Raw genomic sequence first — 16,672 nt, forward strand, 5'->3', positions numbered from 1 at the left:
TAAATAAAATGTCGGACAGTAACTCTATCAAATTCGTCGCCTGAACATAACCGAGACAAATACTTAGCTGCTACAAAAGCCGTTTCAAGTCCGTATGAATAGTCTCTCCGACGAAAAGCGACTGTTTCGAGCGTTAAAGCCGGAAAATGTTCCCCAGCGCCGAAGAACTGCGGGTCAACCTCTCCGCCGCGCCGAGAGTTGTGATTCCGCCTACACGCGGACGCGTCAGATCTGAGCTTTCTGATTGGTTGAAAACGCCGAGGGCGTTTCCCAGCGCAGTCACGTTTCTGCAGCTTGCTTCGTCTGCAGCTTTCTGATTGGTTGAAAACGCCGAGGGCGTTTCCCAGCGCAGTCACGTTTCCGCAGCATGCTTTGCCCGCACGTCGAAGAGAGACGATGGCCTAAATGTCAGCGTCAGGTGTTAAGGAGCCTCCTCCGCGCAGCCATTCACAAAGTTCGGTCAGAAAGTATTCAATAAGATCAGTGGCGTTAGATGGAGGCGACCAAGTGGATTGGATTTCACTTGGTAAACATTCAGGTACAATGCATTGAAATATATAACAAATAATTATAATAATTTTTATTATTTATTTATTTATTTAAGCATCAAAACATCAGGCATAAACGAAAAAATGAACAAAAAATGAAAATAAACAAATATATATATATATGTGAAACTCATGTGTCGGATGCTCAAAAGGATTGTTAATAATAATAACAAGCGTAAGAGATTAATTAGAACATAATTATTTCCAATGATGTCTTATTTTAGGGTTTAATCAGTTTGGCCCAGGGTGTGCTAACATGTTAATGATTTATAAACGTTTAATTATAAAACATTCGCACAGATATATATGTTAAAAGCATAAGAGTTTGAACATATTAACAAAACAAAATAAATGTCCCCGCCCACTGCTTTATTTACCACGAAAGAACCCGGATGAGCACATGGAGCGCGGCATGAGCGCTCTGCCTTTGCGCGTCACCGTGCGTGGCCGTGGGTGGCCGTGTCTCGTGTCGCTCCGCGGCTCTTCGGCGGGCTGACGATGACGCATTTCATTCCGACTGCGGCTTTTACCGAAGCAATGAGAGATTCTCGTGACGCGCCGGCATTAGATGCCTGTTGCTGTTCATCCAATCTAAGGGGCTGCGTTCTGTTACAACACTGTTCCGTTTACCGCTGCCTCTCACACGCGTATTTAATGCATGTATTTATTTCCAGTGTGGGTTTTGTTCGGGTTCGGGTTGGGTGGATCTTTTTTTTTTTTACAATCTTGTTATTAAAGTCATATTTATGCGTATATGCAGCTTAATATATGTGCACGTACGCTTAGATGATATCACTATCATTATGAATAGAATAATATAAGTATGAGTCTGTCATGTTTTTGTACGTTTAATGTTTTCACATGAAAAAAAATAAAATCATAATTATGCAAGACACTAGTTATGTGCCACAGAGGTAGATTCATATTTTGGCCACTGGGTGGCAGAATAACTTCACGTCACTGACACTGGTGCTCATACAACTATGCAAGAGAATGCCTCACGTTTTAGTTTTGTTGTGTCTTACTCTTAATAGGACAGTATTGCGTCACAATCATTTAATTTCAATGATAAATAAATTTAATATTTTCGCATGTATGTTTTTCTTATTATCGGACTGTAGTTCTATTTGAGTAGTACAGATATTATGCACAATATTATGAAAAGAAAAATGCTTTTATATGGGCATAGATAACACTGTTATGCAATACTGAAATAACCACACAAAGCAAAATTTATAAAAGCAATTCTTAAAAAAAAAAAAGTGATTTCATTACTTTCCAGTTATAAACATATAAGCCAAAGGAAGCACTTTTATTTCAAACACTCATTCTGCTGGTAACATTCTAACAATCTATCATCCCGACAAGAAAATCATGATCATTTTGCTGTTACCTGGCAACCAATGCTAAATAAGTGAGGACAAGCCTTGAAGGACCACATAGCATGCAGGAGACGCAGCTCACACCTGCACACCTCCAACATTCTCACCTTGGTTAGTCAGCAATATACACTGCATTGCATCTTGAGCTAATAGTCAACAGCTCTGTCAGCATCAGATATGGAATATGCTGATGCTTGTGCCTCCTTACATCCTGAACATCATTTATCTAAAAAGAAAATAATTTAATATGCATCTCATAATGTAATAATAAATGGAACTGACATTTTCTCTATGGAGTTGATGTACTGCTTGTGTTTTATTATTGAACTGAATTTGCCGTTTGCTGAATAAAATATTAAGTCAAAATAATCTTTCCAAAGTGACCTTTCTGACCCTCAAATAGCATTCAAACATTTGGTTGTTTCTTTGAGGAGGACATGTTAAAATGATACACATCATGCAGCCAACGAATGGCTCTGAGCTACTCACTTGATACGTTTCATTGTCAAACACTGTGGGAGTGTGCGGACTGTCAGTTCTCAAACAATCAGATTGTTCAGTTCTGTCATGGTTAGCGCAGTGTCATGCTAAGAAAATATGAAAAGGCCTCTGGCACGGCAGGCAAGCGGGGACAGATGGTTGGTCAGGGCTCGAGCATAGACGGAGAAGCCCCGGCAGAACGGATGAATCATCATTCCACCAACTGTTCCTCTCAGCATGTCTTCAAAATCTGACTCACTCGCTGTTTTCATGTTCCAAAAAAATTATAATCCTGTATTATGATGAAGTAACGCTAATCCCTAAAGCCTGCATGATGGTTGAAGTATTTCTCATATCAAGAAGCTTGGACAAATGCGCTTCATTTGCATGCAGATAGTTTAAAAAGGTGCTGTATCAATAAACTTGTATTTATTTTTTAATACAGGGCTCTGCCATTGAAGGCTATGGAGATGTTCCTGTTGCAGAGCTAAATTAAATTACTCTTCTTACCTAAAATATCCTTTAATGGTGGACTGCATATTAAATGTAGCAGCTCTTCACCACTGGATCCTGCCATTCAGAGACAGAGAGGATCCTCTCCTCTTTCACTCGGATTCCAAAGGCAAACTATTAGCCGGACAGATTGGTTTAAAATATAGAAACAAGACACCATTTCTAAAACGTGCAGCACAAATGCAGATAAAAAGGGTGTATTTCAAAAAAAATATGGAAGAAATAACAGCAACGAGTCTTTTCAAGCAGTTGCTGTGTGAAAAAAATATCTGTTTATCTTCTCAACCATTTATTTCCTCTGACAAAACAGACTTCATGTGGTGAAGCTGAAATAAGAGTTGGATGTGTTGTTTTTAATATATATAATTATGTGTAATTAAACTATGTTTTTCTCTCAAAGTGAATTTATTTTACGTTGTTCCTCAGGGGGGGGGATCCATCCATCCACGCCACATTGCGGCTGCACAGGTATGCGTGATCGCGTTAACAGGTAGCCGGCAGGTTGCTTCTGTCAATCGCAGTGGATGGAGCTGCGGATTGGCTGCTTTCAGCTCCCCTGTGCTGTAAGAGCCCGCCTCTTTATCGGAAACCCTCCCCGAGCTGCGCTTGTTGCAGTGCGCGTGGAGAGAGATTCGGTGCGCTCCCGTATTACGCACGCGAAGTTCTGGACAGGAGGATATCCGAGACACCCAACGACCAAGAGACAGAGGAAAGTCGAGACTCATTTGTGGCTTCCCGAGTCTGAATATCTGGGAAGTCCTCAGACAAGCGCGCCCGAGAAGGAGCGAGGAGACGAGTTTAGTGGCGTCTGACCGGGAGACCCAAGCGTACCCAACAGTATGCGGTGCAGCTATGGCAGGCAAGAGTAAGACCGTCGTGAGGACGCTGGAGGATTTGACGCTTGATTCTGGTTATGGTGGAGCCGCGGACTCGGTCAGGTCGTCCAGCGTGTCGCTGTGCTGCTCTGACGCGCACCAGTCCGTCCCGCATGGGGGCAACTGCTGGCATCTGACCGGATCCATGCACAGCAGACAGAACAGTTTGGACACAGTCAACACCGTCCTGGCGGAGGACACGGAGATCCTGGACTGCGCGGGTCAGAGCGCCAAGCTGCCCGAGCTGGAGGACGTGCCATGGAGCCTGGGCGAGGTGGAGGGCGCACTGAGGAAAGACGAGGACCTGATGGTGGGCGACCCGCCGCCGGAGGTCCTGGCGCGTCTGTCCGCGCTCGTCGGCCGCGCTCTGGTGCGGGTGGCTCGGGAGGCGCAGAGGCTCAGCCTGCGCTACGCCAAATGCACCAAGCACGAGATCCAGAGCGCCATCAAGGTGGTCCTCTCGTGGACCATCTCCGTCAACTGCATCGCGGCGGCCCTCGGCGCGCTGTCCCTCTACAACATGAGCACCGGGGACAAGTTCAGCCGGGGCAAGTCGGAGCGCTGCGGGCTGGCGTTCTCCGTGGGGAAGTTCTTCAGGTGGATGGCGGACAGCCGGGTGGCCCTCAGGATCCACGAGCACGCCGCCATATACCTGACCGCCTGCGTGGAGAGTCTGTTCAGAGAGGTGTTCAGCCGCGTCCTGCGCAGCGCGCTGGTGGAGAGGGACAACGGGATCCCCAAGTTTACGCTGGAGTCAATGGAGCAAGCCATCAACAACGACTCGGAGGTCTGGGGTCTGCTGCAGCACTACCAGCACCTGATCTGCGGCAAGAACTCAAGTGGTAAGAAAGACACGCCGAGGTGCCAATCAATGGCGCGTAATGTGGGCAAAATTACGCGCCAACTGAATTCCAATGGATGTGTTGCTAAATCAAGTAACAAGTGGCTCTTGTATTAAGGCAGTACAGACGAGTACTAATGATATTCAGGCCTTCATTCAAAGTTTCATTAAGTTTGACGGAAACTGACATTTTGTTTCATTTCAGTGCACATAGTGATAATCCGCTTTGTGTGACCAGTATAAACTGTAATTATACAATTGAACTTTCCTAAAAATAAAAAAGACATGACAAGTTTGTTGAATATTTAGCAGCCTCAGCTCAGACCTCAAGGCCCACCTACCCTGAAACAGAACCTGTCCCTGATTAAGGCCTTGATGGTTGAAAACGATCCAGCGTCTTTTTCCGGGGCTGTTGTGATCCCTAGATTTTCATTTTACGTGCAGGAAATGTCAGTGTTAATGATCGTTTGTGAGAGTCTGCAGGTGCTGTGCGCTAAATGCCAGTTGTGATTCTGCAGAAGCAGGATTTCTGTTTACATTGTGTGTGGCCTTAATGCTATTACTGTCTCACTCCAGAATGTGTAAGCTGTCAGTGTGGGCTGGCCCTCCTATATCCAAAGCCCTCGATGAGTTTGGCCACGAAACTGCAAAGCAGGAGGGATTTACACTGTTATTCCTTCTCTGAGAGCAAAGCTGAGACAGAAAATGTGATCATAGCGCGGCCCTTTTGCTAGCCTTACTGTTTTCTTTCAAAGGCTTGGAAGAAAATTTAAGGTATCGGCGAAAAACGAAGGTGCTCGGGGTTGGGAGGAGTTTCGCACACGTGCAAACCTTCTTTTTTTGGATGATTGCTTCCATGCTAGCGGCAGAAAAGGTCGCTCCAGAAGCAATCTGAAGAATAAATGGTTGCGAAAGCTTTCCCCTCTGTCGCGGACAATCAGTCCGACAATCACCCAAATGTTACAGTAATATTAACGGTTGGCTGAAAATGGCAATTTCCCCCCCCCAGCATTCAGGACCTCTGAAAGAAGTTCCCAAGTCAGAGTGGGTTCAAATGAGAATCCACATCCCACTGATTTCAGTATGTTTTTTATGGAGGGCAGTCGACACTGTTCACTCGCGTGCCATGAATCTGAATTTGGACCAGGTTGGATTCACTTTAAAACATTCATCCGAATGTGTTGGCAGTGTTTGAATCGATGTCATGTAAAAGCAAGCATAAAAAGCCCCGCCCCTCCAATTTGATGGGGCTGATTAGGATCAGCAGCTGTATTGCTCATGCCTAATCAGACAATTAATAACTGGTGGATTAATCATTGAGGAGAAATGTTGATTACAGTCTCCCGAACAGCGTGATTACGTCTTCAGAAGTCTTCTCCCGTCTGACCAAACAGGCCCAAAATTCCAAAAATAACCTTTTTAAGATGATGTGAAAGAGTTGGAAGCAGCAAATTCTTACAGAAAATGTTCGTCATGCTTACATCTCCCCCCCCGGTCCCACCCCCTGGAGTGCATCCGCTCCCCGATGGAGCAGAAGAGGCTACAATTTGCGCTGACGTGAAACGGCACAATGTTCTCCTGTGGCAGAAAATGCGTAGGAACATAAAGATTTGACACATGCTGTCCTTAAAGCAGGTTGTTCAGGCCCTGAGAGAACCTTGTGCACACTTATTGAATAGTGAGTCAGTTCAATGCCGCATTTCAAAGTGAACCGTCAAACCCTTGGCAAATCTTTAAGCAGCCTTTTCTGCATATTAATCAAAGCATATGTCTGCATTTTCTCCATGTAGTCTAGAAGCTCATTTGGGAGAAGGAATAAAACTCAGTCTTCTGGTGAGGAAAGAAAAGAGAAGCAGTGCAGCATATAATGACAGACTCACATTTCTTTGCAGTCCCAATGACCTTCTTTCATTTGACAAATGAGAAAGACTTTCTTCCCCTGCTTTGTTAATTATTGTAGTTTTTCCGGTTTAGCATTGACTGCAGAACTCTCAGCTGCTCCTGAAGGCGCCTTAATGTATTTTAAATTGGATGTTTGATCTGTAATTCTCTTCCTATCAATGCTTATTATATATTGACTGTGTAAAGGTGGGCGGAGAAGTTGCACATTAAGGAAGGGCAGTTTTGATCCACCGACTTAGTTTAGTGTAAATTGATAAAACGCTGATAGGAGGATCCTTCTGTGTAAATATTTAAAACAAGCAACATTCTATTTATTTTCTTCCAATTTTTCCACTAGGGATAGCATTCACAGCTAATGCGTAGTAACTATGAGCCATTAGGCTGAGCCAACTAAACTGTAACTGTTGCCCCACTGAGTGCAGGTATAGTGAAGAAGGCAGCCATGCATAACTAGTGGAAGCTCCTTCCCACCCTGTACAGGCAGCTTTCTAGAAGTTTGAACATCAGGATACGTCTTTTCCACGAAAGCGTTCGTTTTATTATCTTTTTTTTTTTATTGTCTCATCCTGGCTGCTGCACCTCAACTGCATTTTCCATATTTACAAGCGGTATTAAGATTGAGATGTGCTTAGTGGAATATTGCGGAAGTCGTCTTCGGTGCATTCGTCCCATCTTTTATGTAATTAAATTACAAAGAAAAATGTCGCAGGTAAATCTCTTTAAGCATATGAATTCTCAACAGGGATTCTCCATGTTTGACACTCTGGCCGTGTCAAACTGCCTAATGGCAACAGTCCATGAGCTCCCAGACCTGCTGGGGCGACGATTTAAACACGGGGACCTTGTTTGTATCTGATTCGCTCTGTCATTTGTGACCTTCCCCAAGGAACTGATCCAACCTCCGCAGGACAGACGACACAACATAATGAAATTGCTTCAGCTGCTATAGTCAGTTTATTAAATTAGTGCTGGGGTGTCTGTTCTCCCTCCTTCGCTTGCTGCCTCTCACACCATATTTATTGTGCTCTCTGCCAGAGGGTGGGCTCAGTGTTAACATTTTCTTTCTCCACTTTGTTTTTTTTTTTAATAAGCTCAACCACGCGATTATGGCAAAGCCTTTTGTTGTCCATCCTGTTATTAATTTCCACCCATGCTTCCTCTCCTTGGGGTGCGACTCGCAGATGCGCTGACAGATTGTCTTCTATTGCAAGCCCGTTGCGATGGATGTCTATGTCATGCTAATGTAATAAATCTGACGACGGCACTGACACACTATCGCCACGCTTCATTTCGAGCACTAATCAACAGCCACACAGCCACGTGAAGTGGCTTTCAAGGCCCGGATGCATTTTCACGAGTTGCATCTTTCTCTAGTTTTCCTCCAGGCTCGCGGGGGGTGTGATGATATCGACTTTCATTTCATTTGCTTCCCGGTGATTTCCCATGAAGGGAGCCCAAAAACATTTATTACTCTGCCTGTGGGCAAAGGGGACGAGCCCAAAAATATTCGGATTTTATTACTTCCATGTCATTGCAGGATGGATTCCTTTCCATTCCCAGAAACTAGGTGAAAGCACTGGGTCAGGATGAGCTCATGATGTGGGAGGACTGAATCTTAATGTTGTGAGGGAGAAAACTACAGCAAAAGAAAGCAGGCTGAGTGTCAGCTGGAGGGGGGGGGGGGGGGTGCTGAGGATGGATTGGCGCAGGTCCCTCGGAGATATTATTATGCAGCTCTTTAATTAACACTTGTGCTTATCGGGTTGTCATTAGGATTAGGGATTTGCTACGGAAAACACCAAGGAGCTGAAAGGATGATGATTCCTTTCAGTCGCTTTTAATTTCTGCAGGTTTGATCTGATCGACTTGTGCGGCAAAGATAAAAATGCCTCCTGGACAATCCGAGCTGCTGAGGTTCTTTACCGTGGAGCTCCACCCAACTGTGAGACAAAGGAGTTCGTTACATTAAATCTTCCACTTTTTCCACCCTCGTCATCGGGTGAAGATCGGGAACAGCTTGAAACATGAAAATTCCTTCAAGGCTTCAGAATAATAGCGTTTGTCATTCGCAACCAAATGTCATTCAGATTTATTTATTTTAGTGGTCTGTATGTGTGCAGTAAACTACGTACTGCATATATCTTCATTAATGTTATGCCTTTTTTTATTCTTTCTGTGGACTGTGAGCCGTTGCCAAACTAGTCAAAATGGACAGTGTCAGACATTTATTTGTCAAGGCAACAACAAAGGATGGCACCCGGGAGGGATTTTTCTCTGCTGTACTTCGTGTTGGAGTGATGCTTATGACTATGTGGCAGTTGTATGGGAAAATTTGGCTTTTGTGCAAATGTGAAAAAAAAAATAATAATAAAATAATTGGGATAAAAAGAAGAAGAAAACAAACATAGGGGCTAAAATGTAAGAAATAAACACTGAATAAGAAGAAAATACCTTAATGGTTCAGATGGATTTCACGCATCTGTGGAAGGAGTTTAATCTAAATGAGAAATAGATCGGGATCTGCCGTTATGGAAAATCAGAGATGTGAGCACAACAATGTTCCAAATGCTAGGAGTAAGTGCAGGCCAAGGAAGTAGTAAATCCGAGTACAATCATGCCACCGTAGTGATATCACAGTATAGTTGTATTTATTATTATCTGCTGGCGCAGCGATGCAACAACAGATAACCTGCTGATTTGTTTAGCAGCTTTGTTACGCGGGTTCGGCGAGGTATGCCGTCTCTGAGGGGCTTTCTAGGTTTGTCTAGAAAGAAAAAAGGACATCAGGAATGTGCAGCATCTTCATTCCTCTTGCCGAGTATTTATCATTTCATTCCTTTTGCTTTTCACATCCTGTTGAAAGACACTAAAGTGCTGTTGTGTTGTAATCAGCTCCGGGTGTCGACCCTTGACCCTGTCCCACGGGTAAGACGTCAGTGCAACAGGAGCTAGCAGTGTTTGTAGATGCATCCGGCTCGACGCCGCGGTGGGATGAGACGGCACACATCCAAGTCTGCCGATCGACTGGGCTCCTTTGATTCCGACACGATACGTGCGACAAAGGCTGTCAGAAGATATTGTGCTGTTTGATGTTATCTGTCAGCCGCACGCAAACTTGACTCAACTCTTGTATCCTTGAGGGAATCAGGAAGAGCTGCCACTCCTGCTTTAATTTGAACCGCGGTTACAGGTTTTATGCACGGCATTTCACAAAGTGGGACTTTTTCTTTGTCAAAACTGTCACAGATGACGTAAACAGTGCCTCAAAATGTTACTTCACATTAGTGTCATCTAAAAGCCGCGTGGAAAGGAGTCATAAAGTTTTGTGTTTCACTTCTGCAGCACTTTGAATCATTTTAGAACTAAATGAACCAGGATTGAGTTTCTTAAATGTCATGCAACGATCCAGTGGCTTGCTTGCTTTGCACAAGATGGTTGCTTCTATTGGAAGATGCTGGCATCAGAAACGCCAAAAAACAAATTCCAAATTTTGGTACCCGAAATGCAAAAAAAGAAACAGAACAAAATCATCTTCATGGCTTGATCTCACCAAAGCAGAATAAATTGTCCGAAGAGTAAAAAAAAAAAAACCTGTTTGTGCTTACGGTGTGATCAAAAGCCTTTTTCAAGACTCTTCTTTGTGCTTCAGAAAGCAACCTGACTGCAGGAATCAGTGACTGACATCAAACTGCCTGTGAAAATGGTCGTGTGACTCACGATGATGGTGATGGTCTGAGCCAAGCTATTTCCCAGTAGTGAGAACTTTGTTTTCTGTTATCCTGGGTCATTCTTGGAAATGGAACGAGGATGTCAGGCTGAAAGAATCACATCCTCTGACACTCATCTGTCGTATCAGGGGCTGCACTTTCTTTCCCCATGGGACTTTTTGTGATTGCTTTTTTGAACGGAGGAGGTTCACCTCAAACATCCTCATATTGTCAAAAGATGGTAATTCTAGTTAGAATTAAAAACAAAACAAAAACTATAATTACAAAAGACACACTGGTGGGAAAAAATGAAACCTACCGACTGTCCTCTGACTGTAGCTTATTTGCTAGAAAAGGAATATGCATATTCAAGGATGATCTGTTTACTCATTGCTTTGCAGCCCTTGTGCATCTTGCAATGGGTGAGATAATTTGCATCATTTCACCATCTTGTGAGTAGTTTTTAAAAGCAAAACGTTTATTTTCCTTCCCTCCCATTATTTCATGCATATACTGCAGAATCCTGCAGAGTTTATTTATGAGGGAATAAAAAGTGCCGTGAAGATGCAGAGCTATTATGTGAGAGGACAAGGACCTTTTTAATGGGTGACATTTATGCCTCCTCCAAAGATGTTATTCCGGTTTGTTTGTCTACTTATCTGAGAGCTTCACAGGTGAAATCCCCCCCCCTCCCCCCCAACTACTTACTAGATACTAGTTTATTTGATATCTAAGATATTACTTTAAAAAATCCTCTTGGATTAGCCGGGTTGCTAACATTAGCACTAGTTCATGTCTTTTCAGCATCTCTCGAGTCATCATTCAAGGCGATGAAAACATTCACTCCATTATGTTGCCCCATTATGTTGTCCCAATACGAGGCTACATTTAGCATTCATGCATTAACCTTTCTATGTGTCTCTTCAGTGTTCAGTTTTAATTTGTATTTTTTTTTACATTTCTGTCTGCTCCTGATGACTTCGGTTGACCTCAGGCTGTTTTGCAGGCCCGTGCTGACGCCCTACATGTCGGTGGGTCACATGTTTGGGTTAGGGTTAGGGTTGGGAGTTAGCCAACATCTCTCAGCAGCCCTCGGTAAACACAGATTACCACAGACTCTAACATGGTGACTTGGCTTCCACCGTTCTGCCCCTCATGTTTTCACCGGAGTGATTAAAGGCTTTGCTAGAATCAACAAGAAAAGGGTTTTCTCAGTTCTTTTTTTTTTTGGCCTGTCCATATTTAGACTGGATCTCAGAAATTCTCACGTTGACTTCTGTTGGAACTTTAGAGTTTATTTGCTTTATTTCAGGAGCTGCAATAACTTAATTTTAGAGCATTAAAAAAACAAATGAAGGCTATTTCTACTTTCAGCTGGTGGTCAGCCCTGGTGCGTATCCTCCACACGTTTATCCAGTAGTTTACACATCATTCATCTTCCTGTTTTGAGTTGTGTAATGCTTGTGCAACACTGACCGCATGCTGTGTACCAGGAAGGGCCTGCATGTAGTAATTCAAATGGTGTGAAAGCAGAACTAAATCAATTTGAATGAATGTGTAACAGGTGTTGTGCAATGATTAAAAGCCCTTTTTACCCAGAGACACAGTCCAGACCGGGGCTGGACTGTGTCTCTGGAGTAAAACAAAGAGTAAGGTAAAATAGTGGCATCTGCATCGATCTGTTTTGCACATATGTTGAGCAATCCCCCTCCCCATGTTGTCTCGGTTTTATTTGCAGTTGATTTTCTTCTTCTTTTAGATTGGAGATAATTGCTACTAGCTTTTAAGTCGCTTTCATAAGGCCTGGTCAAAATGCTACTGCTGTACAGCAGATATCTTCTGTAAGAAGATAAGTAAAGTATTAGAACCAAATATGGAGTTGGCCATTGAAAAGCAGAGCTTACCTGATGATGGCCTCTTCATGCTTTTAGAGCTGCGCGCTCAGTCTTACATCCCATGTCGGCGGGTGGCTTCTCCTTCGTGCCACTGACAGCGTTTAATTAATGAGACGCAAGCGAGGGATCAGTTTCTGGCGGTTCCCAGGTGGTGATGGGAGAATTAGGCTCCTTGCTCTGGGGAGAACTATCTGGTGCCGCAGTGACCCAAAATAGGCCAATGATGGGGCTACTGAGCCTGATGGGTAATGGAGTTTAGTTGAACACCCTTCACGAGAGGAACCTACACGTGTTCTAAAATCCTATTGGGGCACATCCTCCATTCACTGTTCCTTTATCAGTCTCAGTCCTATTACAGATGCATAACACCATGTTTACCGAGCCCAATTATTATATATATACTTTTATTGTCTTGTTTCTTTCTGCAAAACTGTTGCATTTCCTGTATCACGTCGAATGCTGATTGAGAGGCAGCAGCAGAGAACTTGTCCCATTATTCCTGACAATCAGTTTGATCAAATACGATGGAACAATTCTGTTCACTGCTATTGTGTGGGCAGGAACATTTCCTCCCACTCACAGGGAGCTTTTCATAACAATTACAAGACAGACAGAAAAGAAAGCGACAGTACTTGGAGAACTTCTGCTTTGAGTCGTCACTGTGTGGCGACTTCTCTCAGCTCCCCTTGGGTATTATTTTTGTTTATTTGTATTACATGCATACATATATAGGACAGAGGATTGTATTGTATTGTTTGTACTGATCTGTTAATTATATAAATGTCTTAATCTTAACCCACATTCTCCTCATTGAATACGCACCCACAACGGAGAACAAGAACCGGAAGAGGGTTTGGTAAAACCCTACAGTATTTTAATTTAAATTATGTCGCATCAGAAAAAAAGATAGATGATAATTTCAGAATGGAGATAAATCTGATTTTGGCAGATGAAAGTAATTGCACTGGACTAGTTAACCCTTGGGAGGTACGTTGGAGGCCATTGCAATGTCTGACATGTGGGGAGGTACGACACTGCATCGCATTTTTCCACTCCACTGTTTTCTTCACTGAAAAGGTATCCTAGAAACCAGATTATAATTGTTTTATCCAGTGGAAAGAACTCCATAAGGGACTTTATAGTGTGTTGTCTGCTAAAAAAGGGATGCCAGGGAGAATTATTTTATGTACAAATGTACAAAGGATCAACGAGGGCACTTGTTCTGTCCTTTCCTAACCAAACGGGGGGGGGGGGGGGGGGACCGGTACCTCTCTTGAGTCCAGCAGTCCTTTAATCCACCAGGGCTCTTTGTTTTCTTTATAGAAAATGCTAGAAGCAGGAGATTTGGAGGGACTACACATACAAATCAAATTCACTGTGCATCTGATGTATTGCACCAAAGTGTTTGGATTGGCTGTTGAAGGTGATAAAATGGATAAGTGAGGAGGATTATATGCGAGGTATTGATCATGCCCAAATATACGGTGTTGTGAAAGGCAGAGAAATACACGTTGAGGGAAGGAAAGATGTTTATGAAATCAATAGACAGCAGGATTTTCTGGCTGTTAGATAAATTCTTCATGTGCAGAAATATTTTCTCACTGCTCGTTGCCAAACGTGGCTCCTCTGTTTAGACAGCATCTCCTCACACGTGTGTAAACCTGCAGCATACATGGCAATCGGTGAATCACAAACCACCTGTCTGGTTGTACCTGCTTAGCGTCACCCTGCAGTTTTCAGTTCAACACGAAGGACAAGTAGCGGCAAGATGGGACCGGTTGCATCACATCCCCGATACTAAAAGGCGATTGCATGTCAATAACTTACTTTATTGCAGGCAGACGTGTCTGGGCACTCGCTGACACCTGTGGAAGTGTTCAGTGACACAGAGAAAGAAAACAAGCATGACTATATCGATTTCTGGACTTGAAATCAATTCTAATCAAACTTCAAACTCAATCCCCCTTTTAAAAAGGGCTGGAAAAAGTGCATTTACTAAAGATAAAAATACAAAGCGTTTATTGTCTAAAAAAACAAACCCTAACCCAAAAATCAAAATGGCAAAATGAACAAATTCTAACCTTATTTGTTTATTCATTGATTATCTGCAGATACAGATGTTAATGCAAATAGCCCATTCACCTGTCCGATGCAAATACAGGTGCATGATATCGTTTCTGCATCCACACATTCAAAGCAAATAATCCTCATGCTTCATCCCCCCACATACTCAGATCCCAGCAGCTGAATGATACCATCATCAAAATACAGTTTGTTTGTGGTTTGTATTTCACCCATGAATGCATCATTCGGGGACGGGGACGGGGGACGGGGGGGCAGCGTCTCTCTCCCTGCCCTAAATTCTGTGAATACTGGACTCAAATGTACGAGTCAGACTGAGTCAACATGACTACGCAGCAAATCTACATCAAACCATGAAATAACAAAAAAAATTCTTGCCTTTCAAAAAACATCAGGAAATTTTGAAAAATCTCAAGAACGAAATCCTCAAAATCGCAAAGATCTGGGGTAGTGTCTTAAAAATGCTTTATTTTTAGTGACTTATTCCACTAATGGGCTGAGCAAAAGACACAAGCCCCTTTTTGCATGAAGAAAGCCTCCATTTTGTCTCCATTAGACTTTATGATCTCACTCCAAATGAAATCTAGGAGGGAAGAAGATTTGATATTAAATATGTCAGCATATTTAGGACACTTGTGATTTGCTAATGCCGGCCAGTCTCAGGTTCTGTTTTAGACTGAAGAGCTACGGATATTTATCTTGTCGTTGCTGCTTCTTTCCAAAACAGAGTGGCGATAGCAACGCAGTGGCGGAGGACCCCTCAGTTTACGGCACAAGAGATGGAATCCCATTACAAAACTGGAAATATTATTTGATAAAGTGGTTAATTTCAGTAAATTGCAACATACTGTCACATCTCAAAGTAACTCAAGATCAGAACGTTTTTCTTTTTTTTTTTTTTTAGTAGAACCAGTTCAAAAGGTATCTTTTTTATCCGTCTCACTGCGGGAGAAGTCGAACTGTGAAATTGCTGGAGAATTATCAATCAGGCCTTCAATTCCCAGGCAATATCCAGCCATCCAGCTCTACCTGCTACCCCAGGAGGGGGTTTTCACATTGGCGCTTCGTGTGCAGAAATAACTTTGAGTACGTTCTCTGATGCATAAAATACCTGCATCCTCATGGGGCAAAAGAGTGAGTCTGATGGAGTGTCACGATATCAGTTCTGCTTGTCAGGGATTGATCCCATCCATGCCTTTATTATGGTATCACACTTTCATAGTTGATGTGTTCGATAAGATCATTTCATTTACCAGTGTTAGAGATGGATGACAGAGATTTTCCCATTGGAAATGGGAAATGTTTATTTATTTCTCGAGCCCACATTGAGAAAGCGAATGTTTTTGTTATGCATTTATCCAGAAAAATATTAGCAAATATTATAAGACTGAGTAAATAAATATTTCACTAAAAGAATAGAAAAATAATAACTGATGATGAATACATAGAAATAATAAAAATAAACAGTTTCTATAGCAAAGCTTAACTAATAAAATAAAATAGAAGCTGAATTTTAGGAACAAATGCTCAAATATGTAAAGAATTGTCAAACATGATTTTAAAACAAATAAATAAATGATCAGCAATGAAAATTTTGTAAAATATATTTTAAAATGATGACAAAAAATAGACATAACCCTTAAAATCAAGCAAAAAAAAACCATTTATGTTGGAAAAATCAGAAGAAAGAAATATATACATATTTTCTCCGTTTTCCCCCAGAACAGATAGATATATCATCTCTTTCATCACTGCAGAAATAAGACTAGGCCAGGCTAAATGATTTCAGTGTTTATAACCAACTGTCGGAAAGAGACATAGGAGACAAATAAAGTGATTTGAGGGACTGAATTTCATGTAGAGAAGAAATTGCTGTCGTGGGTGGAGGAAAATGAAGCTCCTTGAAACCCCGCTGCTTATTTTTGAACACAGACGCATGAACGTCTGCGCCTCCCTCCGTGTTCGTTCTCCACCTGCAACACTTTGATCTTTGTCATCATTGTGCTGCAGTTGTGTGTCTGAGCCATCTTTAGCATAGTGTTTATTCTAGAGGACAGAATGCACTCACAGGCCACTCCCTTGCTACACTGTCAGACTGTCCCCAGAGTCATGCTGTTGCCATTGTGTGTGTGCGGGCGCTCCTGAGTGCAAGAACCTTTACACCTTACTGATATCGCTCTGTGTTTTGCGCCTGACACCATTAATCACTGAAGTACGCACACAAAACAACATGATGTGCGCTCATGCAGCGAGTTTGCCAGGGGAAATAAACAATTTTTCCCCTCGACAAAGCCTCTCAGAATTCAGCTCTGATCACACTTCTCATAAAAAACATTTTTGTGGAGAAATATGTAGAACAGGATGAATTTAAAATATACTTGTCAAAGAATCAAGTAGTTTGTGATTCTGACGAGCCTTCGGGGGCAGCAACACAAACACTGCTTTAG

The 16,672-nt window shown here is 42.6% G+C and overlaps 1 protein-coding gene across 1 annotated transcript in view; it reads left to right on the plus strand.

Annotated features, from left to right (window-relative positions):
* Nucleotides 1–3,757: 3,757 nt before the first annotated feature.
* LOC137910723 (ankyrin repeat and BTB/POZ domain-containing protein 3-A) overlaps nt 3,758–16,672 on the plus strand; it is a 92,701-nt gene continuing 79,786 nt past the window's right edge. The window contains exon 1 of the mRNA XM_068755120.1: nt 3,758–4,640. Coding sequence (XP_068611221.1) covers nt 3,776–4,640 — 865 coding nt within the window. The 5' untranslated portion in view covers nt 3,758–3,775. The remainder of the gene's footprint in view (nt 4,641–16,672) is intronic.

This window comes from Brachionichthys hirsutus, chromosome 22, assembly GCF_040956055.1.
Source record: "Brachionichthys hirsutus isolate HB-005 chromosome 22, CSIRO-AGI_Bhir_v1, whole genome shotgun sequence".
Classification (NCBI taxonomy): Eukaryota; Metazoa; Chordata; class Actinopteri; order Lophiiformes; family Brachionichthyidae; genus Brachionichthys; species Brachionichthys hirsutus.